The sequence below is a fragment of the Tinamus guttatus genome, unplaced genomic scaffold (genome assembly GCF_059628265.1).
Source record: "Tinamus guttatus ecotype Peru unplaced genomic scaffold, ASM5962826v1 Tinamus_guttatus_pri_ptg000094l, whole genome shotgun sequence".
In the NCBI taxonomy this organism is placed as follows: domain Eukaryota; kingdom Metazoa; phylum Chordata; class Aves; order Tinamiformes; family Tinamidae; genus Tinamus; species Tinamus guttatus.
The window spans coordinates 349214-369390 of NW_028288628.1; the positions used below are offsets into that span (position 1 = coordinate 349214).

Here is a 20177-nt window from a genome sequence, read left to right on the forward strand (position 1 = left end):
CTTCTCCTTTTCCTCGTCTCTCCTCTCTCTTTTTTCTCTTACAGTACTCTTAGGATTTCTTGTGGAGGTCACTGATCCATGTAGTGGGCAGGTCTGGCAGAATTTCCGAAGACCGATGAAGATAATTACCTAAAGTGGTGTTGCTGCAGCAGGTTTTAGATGAAATCTTTGACTAATATTCAACATCTCAGACCTATTCAGATAGGTCGAATGCAGCAGCAGGAGGAAGAGGAAAAAAAGTAACTTTGGCCATATCTTATCATTTGTAACACAGGAAATAACACTGGCTGCTGCCTGGAAAGGAGGGGGAAGCAAAGAAATCACAAGGAAAACAAACGTCTTTTTAAGTGAGCACGCATTTACCAAAACTGGAGATTGGAAATTACTAGGGACCGCTGAGAAGTCAGAAATACAGAGAGAGAAGAAAGTAATAAGCAGTGTTTTTTGTTTATTTGTTTGCTTGTTTAACAGAAAAGATGTGAAAAAAGAGGTGGCAATCAAGAGAACTAAAGATGCGTAGGAAAATACCCCCAAATCTTAACCCTGAGATGAGAGCACGATAAATGTAGGTCTGAATATTTATATTACTAGGTAGCTGGCAAAACTGCTCTTGTGTTTAGTCAAACCCATGTCTGATCACATGAACAAACAGCTAGTATATAGGGACTTTTAAAAAAAGGGGAGAGCATATGTCTGAGGTCTGAAATTGACCTGTAAGATAGATTTGGTGCACACAAGTGACACTGCAGCAGCTATACCTACATCGTCTTGATTCAGACCCCTTCACTGACTGGCAGGTTGGTTCCATACGAGCAGTAATGAGTCCGTCAATAGATTACTAATGCTAACATGGCTATTTAGGGGAAACTGAACTGAGCATTGCATAAGAGCTCATCGAGAGCCCAAGCTCTTCAGTGGCATGTAAAAAGCAGGACCTTTCTTTTCTGTCAGGGACAGCATGTGAGCCAGATGTGAACCTGTGATTGATTTACCTGTTCTCCTGGGAGAGCAGCTTGATGCAGGCTGTGTGCCCACAGTACACGGCGTATGTGAGAGGGGTGTTCTCGTTGATGTCCCGCGGGCTGCTCTCTATGCCCAGCTCCAGCAGGGTCTGCACACAATCAGCCTTCCCTGCTGCTGCAGCCCAGTGCAGAGGTGTCCTAGGGAAAAGGGGAAATGTCAGTCATGTATAGGAATAATTTTACTGTTGGAAACATTAGGGACACAATACAGTGCGCTCCTATGCTGCTTATCATGCATTTGCAACATCAATTTTAAGGAATTCTGCAGTCACTTGGGAGCACTCTTACATTGCTCCCAGTATTTCCCACTATTGAGAACCAGCAGAGACCAGAGGTGGTTCTGGTCGTCAGAGGACCAGAGCTTAACATCTATCCATGTGCATCTGTTTAGCTGTAGTGAAGCATCCAGCTTCAAAACTGTAATACTTTACTCTTACATCACTACCTACTTTTTTTTTTTTAAATATAAAAAAAATGTATGTATCATGATGAAAACTGCAAGAATAGAGAATAAATTCTCTCTGCCAGTCCCTTGTAAGCCCAGTGATTTTAAGACTGGTGCAGTTGGAAAGATAATTGAATGAAAATCTATAGTGTATTTATAGTGAACAGTTTTATCTTTTTCTTTCTTCAAGTACAATCCCTCTTTTGAAATAGCTGAGAATATGTATTAGAAGGTCATGTCTTTATTTAATTCTCCAATGTAGTTGGACTCTTTCTTTCTCTCTTCTTGTGATAAAAACAGAGCCTTCTCTACTACTTTTTACTGTTACTTAAACTTCCCTAGAACCCTGTTGACTTTATTTCTGTTCCATTTTATTGGACTTCTCCATGAAGAATGCTATTATTTTTATTACTTGAAGATCTAAGCCAAGAAAACCTTGGCTTATGCTCCACTGAGCAGGATATGTAGCACAGATTTGATGAAAGCATCAGAACTGCAACAGTCAGTTCATTCTATTTCCATTAAATAGACTTGGGAGCAAAATTCTAAGGGAGACTGGTACGGCATGTAAAAGAGGAAAGAAGAGGACTCTTCTGCACTTATGATGCAGGGATTTCATCCTGGAGACGAGAATGAGAATGGAAGAGGAAGGTTCTCCAGGCCTTTAGAAATACTATACTAACATCTCTGTTTTAACAAGGGAATTTAACCATTTGTTGCAAACGGCAGCAGGATTCCAGCCTCAAGCTATAGGATCCTGTTGTATTGTTTTGAAAAGAATAATGTAATGAAAAGAATAATTTTTTGATGGAACAAAGTTAGGTCAAGCAGTGATGAGGTCTTTTCCCACAAAATCTTATCATTTCCTACCAGGAGCACGAAGTTCAATAACATTCTGACAAGTCAGTTACTATGCTAGACACAAGGCAAGTGAGATGGGCTGCTCTGCAGGGCGGCTGAGCTAGCAGCGTTCTCTGTGCATTAACCAGGTCATGGCTTCTGCAACAGGAAATGTGATTGCAGAACAAGCAGGTTAATAGAAAGGAAGCATCAATTTCAGTGTGTTTCCATGGTTACCTGTCATCCACATCAAGGGCCTGCAGGTTGCACTCCGGGACTTTAGCCAGCGCACCGATAATGTCGCTGTAGCCCGCAGCAGCAGCAATGTGCATGCATGTTTTGCCATTCTCATCGTCGTAGTTTATTATCGATGGGCCCTGGTAGTGGTCCAGAATGATGGAGCACAGAATCCTGTTGCCACTCTGAGAAGAAGTCCACAGAAGAGCATTTTACAGTGGAGCTCACATGAAACTGCATTGTGTCTGCAAGAAAAGACTAACTGCAATAAGGGTATTTTGTTCTGTCTATACCAGGCTCCCCAGATAGGAAAGCCAAAGGCTTCCTGTCTCCTGCTGGGAATGGGGCCTTTATGATTTTCCTAGAACACTGTGAACATTGGAGAAATAATAAATATTTCCAAAAGTTAAAGAGTGTAAATTACTCAACAGCCTTCTCAGAAATAGCTTTATTTTTTTTTCCTCTGTTTTGCTAAGCCAAGGTCCAGAAAGATATGGCCTGTATTTTCTCACTGAAATGCAGGATTGGAAGAGAACTCAAAAGAGCAACCCACCTCTGTGAGTCTTTCCAAGTGTACCTAGAAAAGCAATGCCAAATATTTGCTTTAGTGGTTCTTAAAAAAAATTTAATCCAGCTTGTGCCAGTACTTCAGTGTCTTAACAGAAAGTCTATGCTGTTCTCTAACCTTCAAACGAAACTCAGTATTTTGTATTTTATCTCAGTGTGAATAGAGAAAAAAACAAACTTGATTCTAGATGCTCTTCTTCATGTAACAATAGAGAAACACAAACCTGAAAGATCTTTCTAAGTCTTCAGATTCTATCCCTGCAGACAGTGGCATCTATGTCATATCATCCCTTTCATGAACACATTGTGTCCATTAAAGGCAATTGGTTTTGTTGTTGTTGTTGATTTGCTGTTTTTGTTTTTCTTATTACTCCCACTGGAAAGCAGTTCAAGAACTTGTTTGCTTTAACGATTAGTGTCTCTAATTCCTATTCATTACTAATGGCTGATTTATATCACTCCTGTTTTTACCAAAACTATCATTTAGCTTAAATAGTTCTTTCCTTTAGCTGCTATTTATTCTTCAGGTGTACTTGTAAATAACCATCATCTCTCTTCTGAGCTCTTCTCTTGCTGTACTAAATAAATCAAGATCTTTTTAGTTTTCCTTGTAAAATATGCTCTCTATTTCTCTGATCTACCTACTAACCTTTTTTCCTATTATGTTTTGTGTGTAGATTCTTGGAGAAGGATGATTAAACTTGTACATACTGGTACATACTGGTACATATCTTTATACTTTGGCACTAACTCTTCCAGATTCCATTTAGAAACAACCTTGGGGATTTGTCATACAAGAGTGTTTGCCTTTTTCACAGCTGCATCCCATTAGAAGTTCCTAGTCATTTTGGATGACATGAGGTACTTCTTCAGTCATTTTGAAATGTAGAATTTTTACTTTCTAGTTTCTTTGTTATTAGAACCCAAGTGAATGAGTTACGCATTTTTTGCTATTAAATTTTGTCCTGTTTATATTACTCCAGGTTTCTACTTGATCCAAATTTTCCTGTGTCATATTCCAATCCTCTTAATGCCACCCAGTTTATTGTCATTGGCAGATTGTATCAGAAAACACGTATATTTTCTATCATGTTGTTATGAAAATATTAGGCATGATTGATTTCAAGCCTTATCCATGAAGGTAATTTCCTTCCAGCCTCTATTTATTACTACTCTCCCCTTCTTGATCTCTGAGATACAGCTTCCTTGGCTTATTGGTACTTTTTGCTATTATTTTGTAAGATGTCTACCTATTCCAGACATATCTTTTAAATAAAGTTATCCATCTAGGTATATCTCAAGCCTCTTTTACACATTTTTTTTTCTCTTCTCTTGGGATATGGATTCTGCTATTTTAGCAGCAGTGATTGAAGACCTTTCAGACTGTTTCCAAATACAAGCTCTCAGTTCAGGTGACTTCAGTAATGAACTTCCTTAATTTATCAAAAATTGCCCCTTTGAAAGCAAGAACTTTTGTTTCATGCACTTTATTTATTCACCAAATGAGTTGAGAGTCTACTCATGATGATGCCCTCCAAACTTTCTATGACAGGGCATTCTGTAATGTCCTCAGTAACCTGTGTTAACACTGTTACTGGTTCTTCTTAGGTGTCTGAATTTCTGGTGGAAAAGATGTTGCTCTTCATGTATTGTATATGTAATGCCCAATACCTGCACCGTAGAAATAATAGCCCCTTTTTAAAAAACAGTCCCTTTTTAAAAAGCTTAAGTCCTGCATAGAATTATTCTTCATTACATGTGTTTTTTACTCCTGTCAGAGGAACTGTAGTCACATTCAGGACTAACTGAATTTAGAAGTCTATTGTATATTTCTAGTGCTATCACAATAAAGCATATATTACCATCCAAGTCACTTTTGATGCAAAAAAAAAAATTATTAACGTGAGATATTTTATGGATTGGAACAACCTATTGCAAGATATACGCATGATGCTACCATGTCTGTTATTTTCATCTGTCCCTAGCAGTATAGACCTATTAATACTCATATTCTAATGGCACTACTACACCTCTAGTTTTATATTACCCTTTTAAGCCCAAATTTTGTATCCTGCACCTAAAGCTTCAGCCCCTCAATAAACTTGCACAACTCCTACTATTTGCATAAGAACTTTTCCACTGTTCTTACTGGCATTTCTTTTTATATTTACAGACTGTTCTGTCCCCCGCAAGCCTTCCATTTTCTAGACTAAACAAACCATTCAACCTCCCTTCATGGGTCAGATTTTTAAGCCCACTTAAGGGTACTTGCCTTTGGCTTCGTTCCAGTTTGTCTGCATCCTGGCTCAACCATGGCAGCCCAAACTGGACTTAATTACCCAGCTGAGGCTTCCCTCCTGCCATTGAAAATGAAATAACTACTTGCTGTATCCCACATGTATCACACTTCCGTTAATGCATCCCACAGTGATGTTTTGATGTTTGCTTTGCATCAGAACCATAATTTAAACTGCTCCTCACTAAGTCCTGCGTTCATTTCTTTCATGTAACACCTGTCCTGAGAGTTATTTTATTATTGTTCATTCTACAGTTTATCAAGATCACTCTGAATTTCAACTTCTCTCCTTAAGTGCTGAGCGCCTCTCTACTTTGTTTTTAGCTGTGGGTTATATACATGAGTTCTGTATTTCATCACTTAATTATGGAACAAATAAATTCTCAAGATAAATCCCTGATTGGGTGTTGATGAGATGTCCACCTCTGAAGAGTATTCAAATTGTCCTCCATGTTGCTGATAGTGAATATATGATGTATGGCATAAGTCCACAGCTGATTTTTGATCGTCTAGTCCCTTCTAGTTCATCCCTTATGGGAGACCTCTCTTCACATAGCACAAGTGATTTATTGACATTCAAATGCATTCTGTCCAGTTCCTATATGCGGGAGAATAATTGCAACAAAGATGGCTGTAAAGATTCTGCCCTGTTCTAATAGTTTCAGTGATTTGTTAATTATACTTTTCTTAAGTAATCAAAGTGTGTTTTCTAATATTTTGAAGTTTCTGCTGACAGAGATCTCTGACCAGCTGCCATATGGCTTTCTATCTCTGTCTTCTCAGGGATGTCTTTTTATCTTCATTACTTATACTGGCTTTTAGGTTGCACAAAAAAATATCTTGAAATGCTTACATTCCCTTATTCTGAGATTGATAGCTTCAAGTTGAGGTCAACAGAAATCTTCCTGTGGTAAATTTACCATGAACTCACAAAACTATTGTTAGAACAGCATGTTCAGTGGTAAATTTGCCATAGGAAAATTGCTTGTTTTTACAGTCTCTGCTTGATGTATCCTTATATTTAATCTCCCTCCACTGTTTTTCTTCTTCCAAATTCTTTTCAGCAACTTTCTCAGAGATTATTAGATATTTTGCTTTTGTGTTTCTGGAGTGTTTTGCCCCATATTTGCCTATGATTTCTTTGGACTTTCATCCTATTCCACATCTTTCAAAGAGCTTTTCTTTCTTAGGTCACTCATATTAATTAAACATGCTTCATGAAGTGTCCTAAAACCTTGGTCATGGAGCCATTGGCCAGGAAAACTCTCATTGTGCTTTACACAAGCTTTTGTCTGAGAAAAATTGTGTGATATGTGGGCAGTGGCTAATAACAGATTCACTTGCATGCGGATCATTAGCTCACATTTTCACTTGACTAAAATCCCATTGCTTTAATTGGTTTATATGAAGTTCACCTTCCGATAGTTCCATCTCAGTGCTTACAAAATAAGAAAATATTCCTTCAAGAAGTATCCACCACGTCAAATACCATGCGGAAAATCCTGCATGTTTGGGCTGCTCTTTTCATTAAGACTTTTTTTTTTCACCTATACCTACTCAGTTTATCCTCATGTTTACTGTAGCTGTTTCTCATACTTCCTGCCTTGTGTATGTCCACCTGGTATACAGAGACGGAGTTTTCTTTCTGTAGTATTCATTGTCACTTAGGTAAAATCCTACCATAACATGGCATTTTGTTCTGCCAGGGCTTCAGCCTTACATAGTACAGTGTCTTCTATGTTCACTGCGCTGTACAGAGGGTTAATTTTTCCCCACCTCGGAATATTCTGGTGAAGCGGCTTTTGCAGTGCCAAAGAGAAATAACGTGCATATGTAAGGGAGTCTGCTAAGTTGGCTTGTGGCTACCAGTAATGCAGCAATGGGAGGGAGAGAGGGCAAGTTATGGACCACTTAACTACTTCCAGGAAACCCTGACAAAGTATTTTTCCTCCCAGTGAATGCCCCTGGAGATTATGTGGTTAGATTGTATTAGTTCCTCTATATTTTCTCTCTCTTCTCATCAGCGTGCAACTCAAAGTCTTCCCATACCTAATCAGCTTTGCTGGAAGGAAATTCCCCACTACAGCTCATCATATTGCTCCTTATCAATGTCAATCCACTTCAGGGCTGTCAGTGTTCCCTATTCTTCTTTCTTCCCTCCAATTTCAACTCCATACCCGTGAATCCAAAACTTTGACTTTCTCTTTGATGCTGTTCTGCTCTGACAGCCTAAATGACTTGCCATTTTGACCACCATTTCACTGTTCTCTGCAGCAACAAGCAAATACCATTCCCACTGCACTACTCTGGGATCTAACTTACTTTCTAACTTACTTTTACTTTCATAGAGAAACACCATAAATGACTATGTATTTAATAAAATTGCACCAGTACCTCTGCCTTCCTCCTGGAAACCATATTTCTGCACCTGGATCTGAGTTGCTCATTACAAACTAGCAAGTGTCCCAACCGTTGTATCTTCCAACCCTTGCAAACTTTTCCAGGTCACCTACATTTCTTTTCAGACACATATAGCATAGTTTAATAAGAATTTGACTGAACAACCAAAAGGGACCCTGGAGAAAAAAGGAAAGCTCTTTTCTCCTTCACTGAGATAAAGAAACATGAACAATTTCAAGCATTTGTAGAGAAACCTGTAACAAAATTTGAATAAATAATTTGTCTGTGGAGTATTTTCCTTTTCCAGTTCCCGTGGCTCTTTTGGCCACGGTTTGAAAAGTTGCGATCCTTGACTCACAGTTTTGCTGGCAGAAGCCCTGTGTACGGTTATAGCAATGCTGGCAGAACCAAACTCTTCCTTCAGTACTTTTTTTTTTTTGCCTTTTTCACCAAAGTTGGGCTGTCCTGATGTCCATGCTCAGAGCACTGTGCATTTTCTCATTACCTCTACTGTAGCATGCATTCAGAATTTCATCACAGAATTGGAGCAAGACAAACTTAATGTCGCACTAGCAGTGAGGAAAAGTCTGTTTGCAATCAGATATTAAGACCATGTCAAACATCACATCACCCTCTCATTTTAGACGACCTATCACTGTGGAGGAATTCTCTCTCCCTCAGCTGAACAGAAGTCATATCTGGTGCTTTAAACCAAAAGCCCAGAGACACAACGGCAGCTCATTGCAGGCACCAAGGAGAAGGAGAGAACGTTCACTCCATCTCTGCTTCTGCCCAGTGCTCTGCCTGCTGCTGGGCTGTGGTGGCTGCAGAGAAAAATCGGAGATCCCTGCGGCTTCTCTGTGCTCGGAGGAAGGGATAGCTGGGGCAAGGAATGATCTTTAATACCACCCTCAGCTTTCGTTCTGCCAGTGCAACTTTGCCAGAAGTTGCCTGGACGCAGCCCAGGCACTTTGCGGGGTGTGTTTGTGATGGCCAACCAGTATACATCAACAAGAACTCTACTGACGCCACCATAGTTACACCGTCGGGACTCAGCGAGCTCACAGAGGAGCTCGTTTGTCTTCTCCCAGCCTTGCTGCTTCAGCCCCAACACCCACGGAGACAGTGTCTCCCACAGATTCCAAGTGTCCCAGCTTGGCTTGACCTTTTGGTACTCCTGGAAAGGGAACATGTTGTTGTTGTACAAGATACTTTGTCCCGAGGTCCTTGGAGCACTGCTTGCCACTGGTGCAATTAGAAGACATGGCTTTTCCAAAGATTTGTTCTCTCACCAACCTCTGTGGTGTTTGGATAGAGTCGTGGAGGCAGACTTCTGCAGCCAGCCTGTGTCCTTGTCCCTCTTGCCTTGTCTTTGCTCAAACAAAAGAACTGCGTGAAATACTGGCCAAGTTGCTTTGAGGATTTATTTTCACTCGGGCCCTTCTGTAATAAGTCAGTATGATTTACTTTGTGTTATGGCTATGGCTGAAATTACTTGGCAGCTTTTCCCGGTAGTATGTTGTTGTGAGGACTGATGTCTGTGGATGAGCAGTTGATGTGGTTTGAAAAAGGGGTCATCTTTTATTCTGCAATAGAAGAAGGATTTATTCCCTACTTCTGTGAGAAATGGAAACATTTATCTCCCGCTGCCTTTGTGTAACATATAGGAGATTAGGACATTTATAGACAGGCAAAAGGTGCAATACATGCATATTACTCATGTTCTGGCACCCATTTGCAGTGCTACACATAGACTATGTGCTGGGAAGAGGTCTGGCAATTATCCCGTAATTGTCTATGGGTTTTTACTACAGAAATTTCTGCTGAGCTCAGTGGGAGTTCTGCAATATATTTATGTGGAAATTTGATTGACCTGAATACTTACGGCATCAAGGGCATGTTCATACCTGAAGGGCTTCCTCTTTAACAGTCAGTTATTTCAGGTAAAGGCAGTTTTTCTGACAATCTGTACTGATGAGTTGGGACACCAATATTGTGCACTTTTGTACCATAAATGAGCCATGATGGGGCCTTTGGCTTATAAACAGACATATATGGAAGTAGAAAAATAGGATATAGCTATATTAGAAGGCTAAGTAGCTCTAGGAAACATTTCTGGATATGGAAACTTAATTGTCCATAGTGTAGTGTTTTAAAGATCTTCCCTGACATGATTTCAACTTGGGCTACTGACCACTTTACCCACCATCTCCTGGGCATGGTTCAGGAGTTCGTGTGGGCCTATGGCAAGCTTCTCCTGGAGAATTACAGAGTCAACATGATAGCTGACCTCAGTGCTAGTGACCATACTCATGCACAGTCAAATTTCCTGATGATATTGGAATATGTTTATTGGAATGTGCTTACTTCTTACCCATTTAAAACTATCCTATTTGCAACCCCTCTTCCTCCTTGTTTTGCATCTTGTCAGCTCATTCCATAGAGCCCTACAGCCTTTCATGCTACATGAGGCACAGCTGCACCCTTACCGGAGTGACTGTGTTTACCAGAGAAAGTTTATGGGAATGATTTTAAAAAAATCCGAATATGTCCTTTTATTTGTTATTTAACAGTCAAAATGGTCCTAAAGTTTTGTGAGACAAAAAAAAAATAATAAAAAAAATAGTTCCTCCTCTCCCTCTAAAGCTACCTCTGCACAAAGCAAGGAGAAAATAAATAAAATTTTACAAGGAAATAGATTTACCTGAAACCACTCAAACTGTCAACCATGACTAGCAAACAGAACTAATGTATTGTAGCCAGCCTAACCCAGCAACAAACATCTCGTCCATGGAGTAACACTTAGTTTGTCTTAAGAAATCTTGGAAGTTTTCCACCACAGACAGCCCACAGAAATAAAACAGGGGTCCTGGGCTATACATGTTCATGTGGACACCAGGGCCCTGCCACCCTGGCTTTCCCTAGGTCCCTGCAGCAACAATAAGATCAGTTCCTAGAGATGCTGCCACTTCAGTGTGGCCTCCCTTCCAGTACTTACAAAAGGCTGCCAGGCCTCGTCAGACAAACACAAACGAGTAATTGCCTATACCTTTCTTTTACAATATGTGCTAAGACTTGTAGATATTTCTGCTGGGGAGTGGGGGAATTAAATAATATCACAATAGCTACTGAGAAAATGTTCCAAGTTGGTAACTTCTTAAAACTTTGCATTATGAATCAAACTATTAAAAAATATCATGAGTACAGGACCAAATGGTAGAATGTTATTCTTAACAGTTTCTTTTTAGTAGTCTTCTTTTTACCCCTAGAAGCTTTTATTTTTTTCACCTTACAAAAATGATGGCTAGAAATCTTGGTTTGATTGTTTATTCTTTAAATGAAAGCTGATATTTTTACATAATCATATGTCTTTGGGAGCCAAAGTCTTAAAGAGACAAGGACATTTTTGGTAAAAATCATGACAAATGGCAAGACAATGCAGGAAGTTTTCAAATTTTTTCCAGACTATTTCTAACTTACCAATAATACTATAATTATACACTACAGCATAATATGCTAGTATATGTAATAACATAGTATGAGCTATATTATACTAGAAATTCAATAGCGCCGTAGAAAAGCTTTTAATTTGGATCCTGTATCAATTAACATCTTTTTAGATGTTAATCTCTGTAACTGTGTTACAGAGATTGTTACTGCTTGGAATGAAAGGTGAGAAATATGTCCTGGGACACTCCTAGTGTAACTCGATCTGTGCAAATTCTTGAAAATACTTCATGGATGCAAAATTTGACATGAAAATTTTCCACCAGAAGGAATAGGTTGCACTAAGGGTGTGAATTCAAACAGTTCATGCAGCAGAAAGGTTGAGCTTTTCTACATATCAGACCTCAGTGTGGGCAAAGTCCACCCAAAAGCTGCATGACTGGAACTTCAGCATTTGTCTAATGGGGGACCAAAACCCAAACCTGTGCTTTGAAACAGCCAGTGTAGAACAATTACTTCGTATGAAATACACATATGACTCTGATTTCAAATCCTGTTTCTGCCCAACTTGCATAAATGCCTCTTTTCTGCAACTTCTGAAACAAGTTCCTATGCTGTTCCTCATGTTCCCTCACTGCATTTTTAAAAACTGAAATTAAACACAAGGCTCTATTCAGCTGAAGAAAAACCCCTGCAGCTGTTAACTGCCTGAGCTCTGGGAGTCTCTTGTGCTCTGATGATATTAATACAATACTTAAAGGAAAAATATCTCCTCTCCAGCAGCGAAGTGGAGTTTATTAGACATTCTCTGGCACAGGCCCTTCAACGAGCACAGCTCTGCCTCCATCCTTTGGACTCCTGGGGAAAATACCATTCCCTCAGCAAGGGAAGCTCACTGAGTGCATTGAACAAGAGTGTATGAAAATGATGATCCCACCCAGCAGAGCTGCTGTTCTGCTTCCAGATATAACAGAGAAGGTTAAGGCTGTCCCTATAATCTAGTTTTCCTGGGCCTAGTAGGGCCATGGCGGGCAAAGGCAGAAAATATATCTCCTTGGCCAAGCTTAAGTAAGAGAAATTCAAAACAGGTCTATTCTGTGCTCTGATATTTGAACCAGCCTTTCTTGATGTAGAATATGGAAAAATACGTGGATGGAAGGAGCAATTTTAGAAGGGTTCATAGCAAGAATCTCTCAAGGAAAAAATAAAAAAGAAAAAAAAAAAAGAAAAGGTCATTCTGTATGTATTTTCTCTTGTTTTCTAGGAGCAGCTAGAAGGGAGAAAGGAGAGGGATCTGAGAATTGCCTCTACATGAGGCGAAGTGTCTTTTGTGCAGTTTTAATATCCTCCTATTTCCAGAGTTAATCTATACATTTATGAGCCAAAATCCCCCTATTTCCAGAGTTAATCTATACATGTGTGAGCCAAAATGCTCACGAGCCAAATGAGAGGTTAGGTGGTGAGACTAAACCACAGAATTTTAAAAATACAGAATCAAAGACAGATTAGTGGATGAGTGGATCTCTGAGGCTCCTGATGTGGAGAAGGTCCTACTATGACTTTGTCTTGGAGAGACTGGTTGTTCCCAGAGTTATAATACAGACACTGCCTAGTTTGTAGGAGCTGTAGTTTCAGAGATTTTCCTTTTAGCCTCCTACAAGAGATGTACCCCCAAGTCAAACTGATCGAGAATAAGAAGTATGAAACTGTGTTGAAATAATACAGTTATTATATGTATCATATATATGTAGCTATTATATATATTGGTTGCAGAGACCAAGATATAACTCTATATCAGAAAAACAAAAGTTGAGTCTACTATATGAGAGCCTGTGTGGGGCTGTGGCTGAAGGAAAGACTTTTCTTTCTAGATGTCCTACTCATACATAAAAATAGTATTTGGCAGTTCAGAGTTTTTTTATTTCTCTGTTGACATGTATTTTAAGATGAGTGGACCTGAACCAAAAGGTGAGTATGCAAATATTTAGTCACTGTATGAAAATGGTACTGGATTTTCATGGCAGTTCCATTTCTGCTTATCTGACGTGCAGCTCTTTTGTATATTGGTGCTTACTGAAACTTGCTTTTGTGAGTGAACAAGTAAGAACATTCTTATATAATTCTCCTTTCATCTGGAATGTCTTTTGCAGTAAAGCTTATGCATAACCTCTTAAATTACACTTCCTATCACACCACTTACTAATATGTCCTTTACCAGTTGTGTAATATGGTGTTTAATATTGCGTATACCTGTTAACCTGTACATTTGTGTTCTCTAATTGTTTGCCAAGTGATTTTTTATCAGCTTGGCATTGTTTTTTTATTTTTTTTATACGAGATAAGAACATGCAGTTCAACAAGAAATGTGCTTAACTCCCTGTCTTCCTTAATTTCCACAAAGGCCAGGCTTTCACACTTCAGCTAATTATTCCACAACAGTAGCTTTTAAGGGTGTTTCAAATTACATTTACATTGTTCTATATCCAAAGGACCTCAGCAACACTAAAGCTGCTGATTTCTGCAACTGTTTCAGTTAAAAATAAGTAAACAAATAGTGTGAAGCATGCACATAGTCCCCGTGAGATAAACGATGACTCGGTTCAGGGTGACAGCGCTGAGCCTACAGGAAACACTACGCAGGGGCAGCGAGGCCCGTGCCCAGCGGCAAGGGGGTCCCTGGCTGCCCCGCTACGGCGCTCGCTCTGGGGGCGCCTGCCGCGCCGCAGCACCGGCCCCGCACGCGCGCGGGCGCCCATGGCGAGGGCCGCGCGGCCGCTCACCTGCACAGCCCAGTGCAGGGCTGTTTTGAAGTCCTTGTCCACCAGGGCGAGGTCCGCGCCCCTCTGCAGCAGCGTCTGCGCGTGCTGGGGCCTGCTGTGGAAGGCGGCCCAGTGAAGGGGAGTCATTCCCTGAAAGCCACAAACCCAGAGAGAGGAGGTCACCCCTCGCGGCCGCGCTGTGCGGTTCTCTGCTAAAATAGAGATAAACTGGACAGGCCCGAAACCCTTTGGCTCCTCTGTTGTAATGTAAAGTCAGCTGTAGCGACTCCTGAGGAGGTGGAGTCGTAGAGGGAAAACAAACCATTAGCTTTTGGGGATTATTACAGAAAATTGATACTAATATAAATGTCTACCAACACCTAACATAATCCATAATGCATGGTCAGGAGCATGGCAGTTAGGGAACAGTTCCTGATTACTCTGTTGGGATCCTGTGAGAAAGGCCTATTTTAGGAAGGTGTTTTCTCAAAATCATGTCATATTTATCTTAGGTCTTATCTTTGTTCCAAAATAAATATTAGTGTTTTAGCTGGCACTAATCAGCTAGCTAAGGAAGTGGCCCAGTGGTGTCCACAAGAAACTCACAATGTAAACATACTGTATTTACTGTCTAAAGAGAAAACAGACCAAATGGGGAGCTATTGGCCTGCATTTTCATTCCATCTTATCTGTGTTTAATCAGTCATGGAAGAACAGAGAATTCAGGGTCTATTGGTTACAGCCACTGTATTTTACTCTAGATCCATAATATTAAAGCTTTTCTGTATAAATTTACTCCTTCAATATATTTCTTAAAAGTTGCAAATTCTGTTCAGGTGTGGTAGCACTGTGCTTTGCACAAGCGTTATTTACTACCTCTGACAGGGAAAATTAATTTCAAGGCTTTTTCTTGGATTCCAAAAGGATAAAAACAAAACAAACAAACAAAAAAAAAGAAAGGAAAGGAAAATAAAATAAAACTTGACATAGAACCCCATAAAGCAAATGGCAACAACTCAGGAAAAAAAACTATACAAAAAAACCCATATGACACATTCATTTGGATAACCTATCAATGTGTTAATACTGGAGGTTGTTAGCAGTGATTTTCTGAGTAAAAGCTTCAATCCCCTAACATTAACTTCTCTCTCTTCATTATAAACTTTCCAAGTCCTCAGATGGCTTAAATGTGGATGATGGCAAAAAAGGCATCTCAGCTACAGCTCAGTTAGGGTTGGGAAATCATGGGGGTTTTGGTTTTGTAAAATGAAAAATGAGAGTGAAATCTTATCTCTGCAAGAGCTCTTAATGGGAACTCTGCCATTGATGTCTGTGGACCATGATTTTGACACAAGGGACTTGGTCCTGCTGAGGAACACTCAGAATTTGTGAGTGGGGCTGAGGCTTTAGTTCCAGCTGGGACAAGGATTCCTAAGACCAGTCTGGAGAGCAGAAAAATTCAGTGAAATAGGGAAGGCTACAATGTGCAAGTCCAGCCTATTATCATCCATTGTAAGTCTGTTGGTATGAACAAAAGGGCAAGATTCTTGAAAAATGAGCTCTCTGCTCCTACTGTGGTCACTAACAGACCCATTTATAACATAAGAAATATAAAAAGAGCTGTAGTTGGTAGGAATCAAAGTTCTGCCCAGTGTAGGAACATAACTCAGACATGCTACAGGTTAGCAGTAGATGCCTGGGGAGGATACACAAGATATAAGGCCTGGTGATATGCAGCTACCCAACTTTTGGTAATCAGTAGGCTGAAGACTTTCTACATCATCCTGATGATTAAAGCCTCAGATGGCAGCATGTGACTAAGCAGTATATGTGAAAGTACTTCCATTCATTTGGTTTAAAACTGATGCCTGGTAACTTCTGTGCGTGACCCCACCAGCTTAGTTATGAAAAAAAAAAACAGTGAACAGGTGAATAGTCATTCCCTTTCCACCTTCTCTATGACCTTTATGAAGCTACATACTTTTATTATCACTCAAACATACTTGCCTCACTTAAAGTCCTATTCCAGTTAGTTTATTTTAGTTAGTTTGCCGATGAAAATAAGCTGTTCTGTAACTGTGACCATCTTTGTAATCTTTTCTGTTCCTTTTCTTGTATATCCTTTTTCAGATGATTTTTGCACCCGGTATTCACAATGCGGCTGTACCAAGGATTCAGACAGGGCATCGTGCTGCTTCCTGTTTTGTTCTCTATTTCTTTTCTAATTACTGTACATTCCACGTGTCCTTTCGGAGCACTGAGCTGAGCAAAGGGCATCGAGGTCCTACAACCCCCCTGCGCTGATCTTTGTGCAGTGGGAGCAGCCTTACAGGGCAGCTGCTGAGGGCGACTGCTCGAGGGCTGAAGCATGAGGACTATGTCAGAACCACCGAAGAGCCTGAAGAAGAGCTTGAAGCTCCAGCAAAAAAAGAAAGACACACAATTGAATGTCTATGAAAACAAGGAGCAAGAGGGGACAAAAACCAACAACAACAAAAATAAGGGATAGTTATGGATGATGGGCATTAACCATAGAAGAGTGAAATCCAGAAAAGGACCTGAAGTAGCAGGCAAAACATTCATTTGCGTTTGAGAAGTGTACGCTATGATATTGATTTTGCCCAGATTCCGGGCTTCTTCAGGGAATGTATGTTCACATTGTCATCTCACAGGCTTCATCAGTAAACACACAGAAAACCACAGTTGTAAAAACTGTGAAACTTCCAGATGTATGTCTTAGTGCTTACGTGTTCATGAATTCATTGGGCTGTTTTTCTCAAGAGTTTTCCTTATACCAAGAGACTAGCTTTATTAACTGAAATCCATTGTGAATACTCACATTTTTCAGAAAACATAAATATTCAGGGTTTAGGAATGATACTTGAACAGATAAATACCTTCTTAGTGCTAGATGACAGTGAGCTAGACTAAAAGGTCTAAATTTCATTTATTGGTGGATGCAGCAAAACATCACAGATTGAAAGTGCCAACCAGGGTTTGATATAATTTGTTAACAACATAACTGTGTGAAGACAAATTCTGTGTCTGTCTTAGGCTACTGTAAGGAAGGTATGCAAAATATCCAGTAGATAAGGGAGTGGTAGGTGGGGAGACATACAATTAGCAGCCCTGTGGTGGGCTCTGCAGCTCTGGTGCTCTGGAGTGGAGAAGCATCCTTGAGCAAATGCTGGAGTGGAGAGAAACATGGAAGAGCAGCCAGAGTCTCTCTTGTGCCTTGGCTTCCTTATTTGGAGAAACAGTCACATCCAGAAAATTGAGACTCCCCTGTGCACAGTATGGATACGTAAGTATGCAGGACACAATTCTTTCAGGATCAGAGTAACCTAGCATCATTTTTGTAGCTCCATAACTGTTCCATGCTATACCAGGTTTCTCATATTCTCCCTGAGAACTGTTAATTCTTTAATGGCAAGGAGTTTGGACAAGGTAAAGATTCACTCCAGGATCTGACTTCAGAAGAATCAAAAGCAATTTGTGCCCTGGCAAGTCAGTTAAGAGAATTTTCCAAGGTACCTCCTGGTTGGCAGTATATACAGAAGTGAGTCTATAGGTGCATCACACATAGCATGAAAAATGAAACAAGGCTTTGCAAAGTTCAGTAAGGGCATTAGGGAAATCTTAGGTTTGGGCATAGTCTCACCATAAAACTGGTGATTCTGCGGTTTCTTTCTGCACAGAATGAACAGTATGACTTCAGAGAGTGGGACTGGGGCCTGCAGTGCAAGCTTACTCACCTCGTTGTCCTGATGATTAATTTCGCTAAGATTTGACTGCTGCAGAAGCACATTCAGAAGCCTGCAGAAGCAATGACATAATTCAGTGTGCTGCACTCCTGACTAAATCTGAAAAACTGGCATTTTTCAAGAAACAAAACATGCAATTTAAAGCAAAATCAGTATTAGTTGTGGGCACAGGTCAGAGTCTTGGGTTTGGTAATAACAGAAAAAAGCAAAAAAGCAAAAATTATGGCTTTCTGTAATGACATAAAATTACCACAGCGAATCAAAAGCAGATACACAGGGAAGAATTCTTAGGCTGATTGCCAGAGGGGAGTCAGGATGTGTAATACTATGCACACGTGCAGATCTCTGTAACTTAGAAATTCATTGTAATAGCAAATTATGAAGTGTTAAACAAACAGAAATAGTAATGACCTATTTCTAACCTGAGTTTTCAAACTTTTTGACTGAAAGTAACATAGTTTTTCATATATGTTTTGTATGTATTTGTGGGTACATACATGCATGCATGTTTACACGCACACAAACCAAAGTGATTTTACAAAGTCTTACTCTGTGTCTACTGGAATAAGGCCATCGCTATGGTAAAAAAATTAGCAACACTTTGGTTCACATTTCTATAGAAAATCAGACTACAAACACTCCCCTCTGGTGGAGGGAACTATTACAGAAAATGATGACACACCAATTACTGTTCTTGTAGAATAAATTTTTTAGCAATCAGTAGATATTTGTAATGGATTTTCAGTGCTTTTCTTATCCTTATGTAGTCCTGTGAAGATGTGCTGAAATCACAGCAGGTTTGGAGAAAGTCATTTTGTCTTACAAAAGAATGTAAAGTATTTGGACCAGGCAGGTGGGTGGACCGTAGAAATGACAAGGACCATCCTGCCACAGCCTGTGACAAAGTCAAGTGGCACAGATGCTGAATGTACAGTTCTTACGAGTCTAATACGTGGAATGATCTGTCCTTAGCACATCCCTGTGTAGGATCAGGATCACAATGCACGTGAGTGGCTGTGGCTCATCTGATGGTGTAAGTTTGTTAAGAACCTTCAAAGCATGGATTTGTAAGCAGCACATGGTTTTGCAAGGAGATTAATAGATAAAGTACTCTAAATAACAAATACAAAATGCAGAGGCAGTACTTCACAGGTGGGAAAAAAATGCTTTTTCTTCAATTCTGAAGATTTTGTGTTTCATTAGACAGCAACAAGTACAATCGCTCCTTGAGTCTGTAAATTTTATATAGTTAAATGTTTGCAATTATGCTTTTATTTCCACTCAAAGGAGACTGAATGCAAATCTTGTACTGCTTTTCAGCAGGACAATCTTCAGTTGCTGTACATTTTCTGGACTGTGCTCAGGAGTGATCATCAGACTGACCTCAGAAGATGTAAGATAAATCTACTTGTGTTTGTTTTTTTTTCAGTAATAAACAACTAGATAGTGTAAATTATTTGGAAGGAAGACATTCCAAATCACTTAGGGATGATTTGGGTCATTTTGAAGGTGAAAAGCTGATCTGTTTTCTAATATCATGTTTAGGTGGCAGAAGTCCAAATGGAATTATTTTTTCTAACTGAAAATCCCTAAAGAATGAAGACTGGGAATATCCCAGTGTTTTATTAGGACTCCAACGCCATTTATTTGTGGGTACAGTCACTTATAGAAAAGAGGTGTGAAATCTTCTTTTCTGAAAGACACATGATAATAGAATCACAAAGGAGGACACTTGCTGTAGGATTGCTGTAATTAGTATGCAAAAATTGTAAAAGGAATTGGCACAATAAATTAACCCAGAATTTTAGAAATTCAGTGTCTGAAGCAAGTCTGGGTAAAAACAGAACAGTGAGCAGGAAAAAGACAAAGTAACTGTAATATGCTTGAAAAATCCACATATCACTGGCCATTACAATCCTTTACATGGCTTTGCAGTTTAACTCCAGATATCATAAATGAAACAAATATATGTGAAAAACTCATATCGTTCTTTTAAATCCTTTATCTACAAACCTTGACTCACTCTTATCTTCAGACCATCATCAGACCATAGCATTGCTACCACTCAAATATCTGGATATTCAGCCAGCCCAGCTGAGAATCCTCTACTACTTTTAGATACACATTTTGTAGCTAGAGGTCAGGGAGCCTATGGATTTCGTTTTTACCATTTCTCCTAGGCTGTATGGAACATGCACTGCGTGATAAGTGACCGTAACTCGGGTGACTTCTGTCTCTGTCCTTCTGTACGATCTGCTCCCAACACATGGAGCTGTACAAATGGGCCACCAGCTTTTAAGTTTGGCTGAAAAAGCGTTTCATAGCTGGCCACCACACGTGCCATTTTGTCATGACTTGGGACTCATGAGAGTGACGACTGTGATCAAAAATTACCCCTGC

The 20177-nt window shown here is 39.8% G+C and overlaps 1 protein-coding gene across 1 annotated transcript in view; it reads right to left on the reverse strand.

Annotated features, from left to right (window-relative positions):
- ANKRD55 (ankyrin repeat domain 55) overlaps positions 1-20177 on the reverse strand; it is a 45772-nt gene that overhangs the window by 11655 nt on the left and 13940 nt on the right. Inside the window, exons 5-8 of the mRNA XM_088520607.1 lie at positions 17769-17829; positions 14035-14163; positions 2545-2729; positions 993-1160 (exon numbers count right to left, since the gene is read on the reverse strand). Of these exons, the coding sequence (XP_088376733.1) occupies positions 993-1160; positions 2545-2729; positions 14035-14163; positions 17769-17829 (543 nt within the window). The remainder of the gene's footprint in view (positions 1-992; positions 1161-2544; positions 2730-14034; positions 14164-17768; positions 17830-20177) is intronic.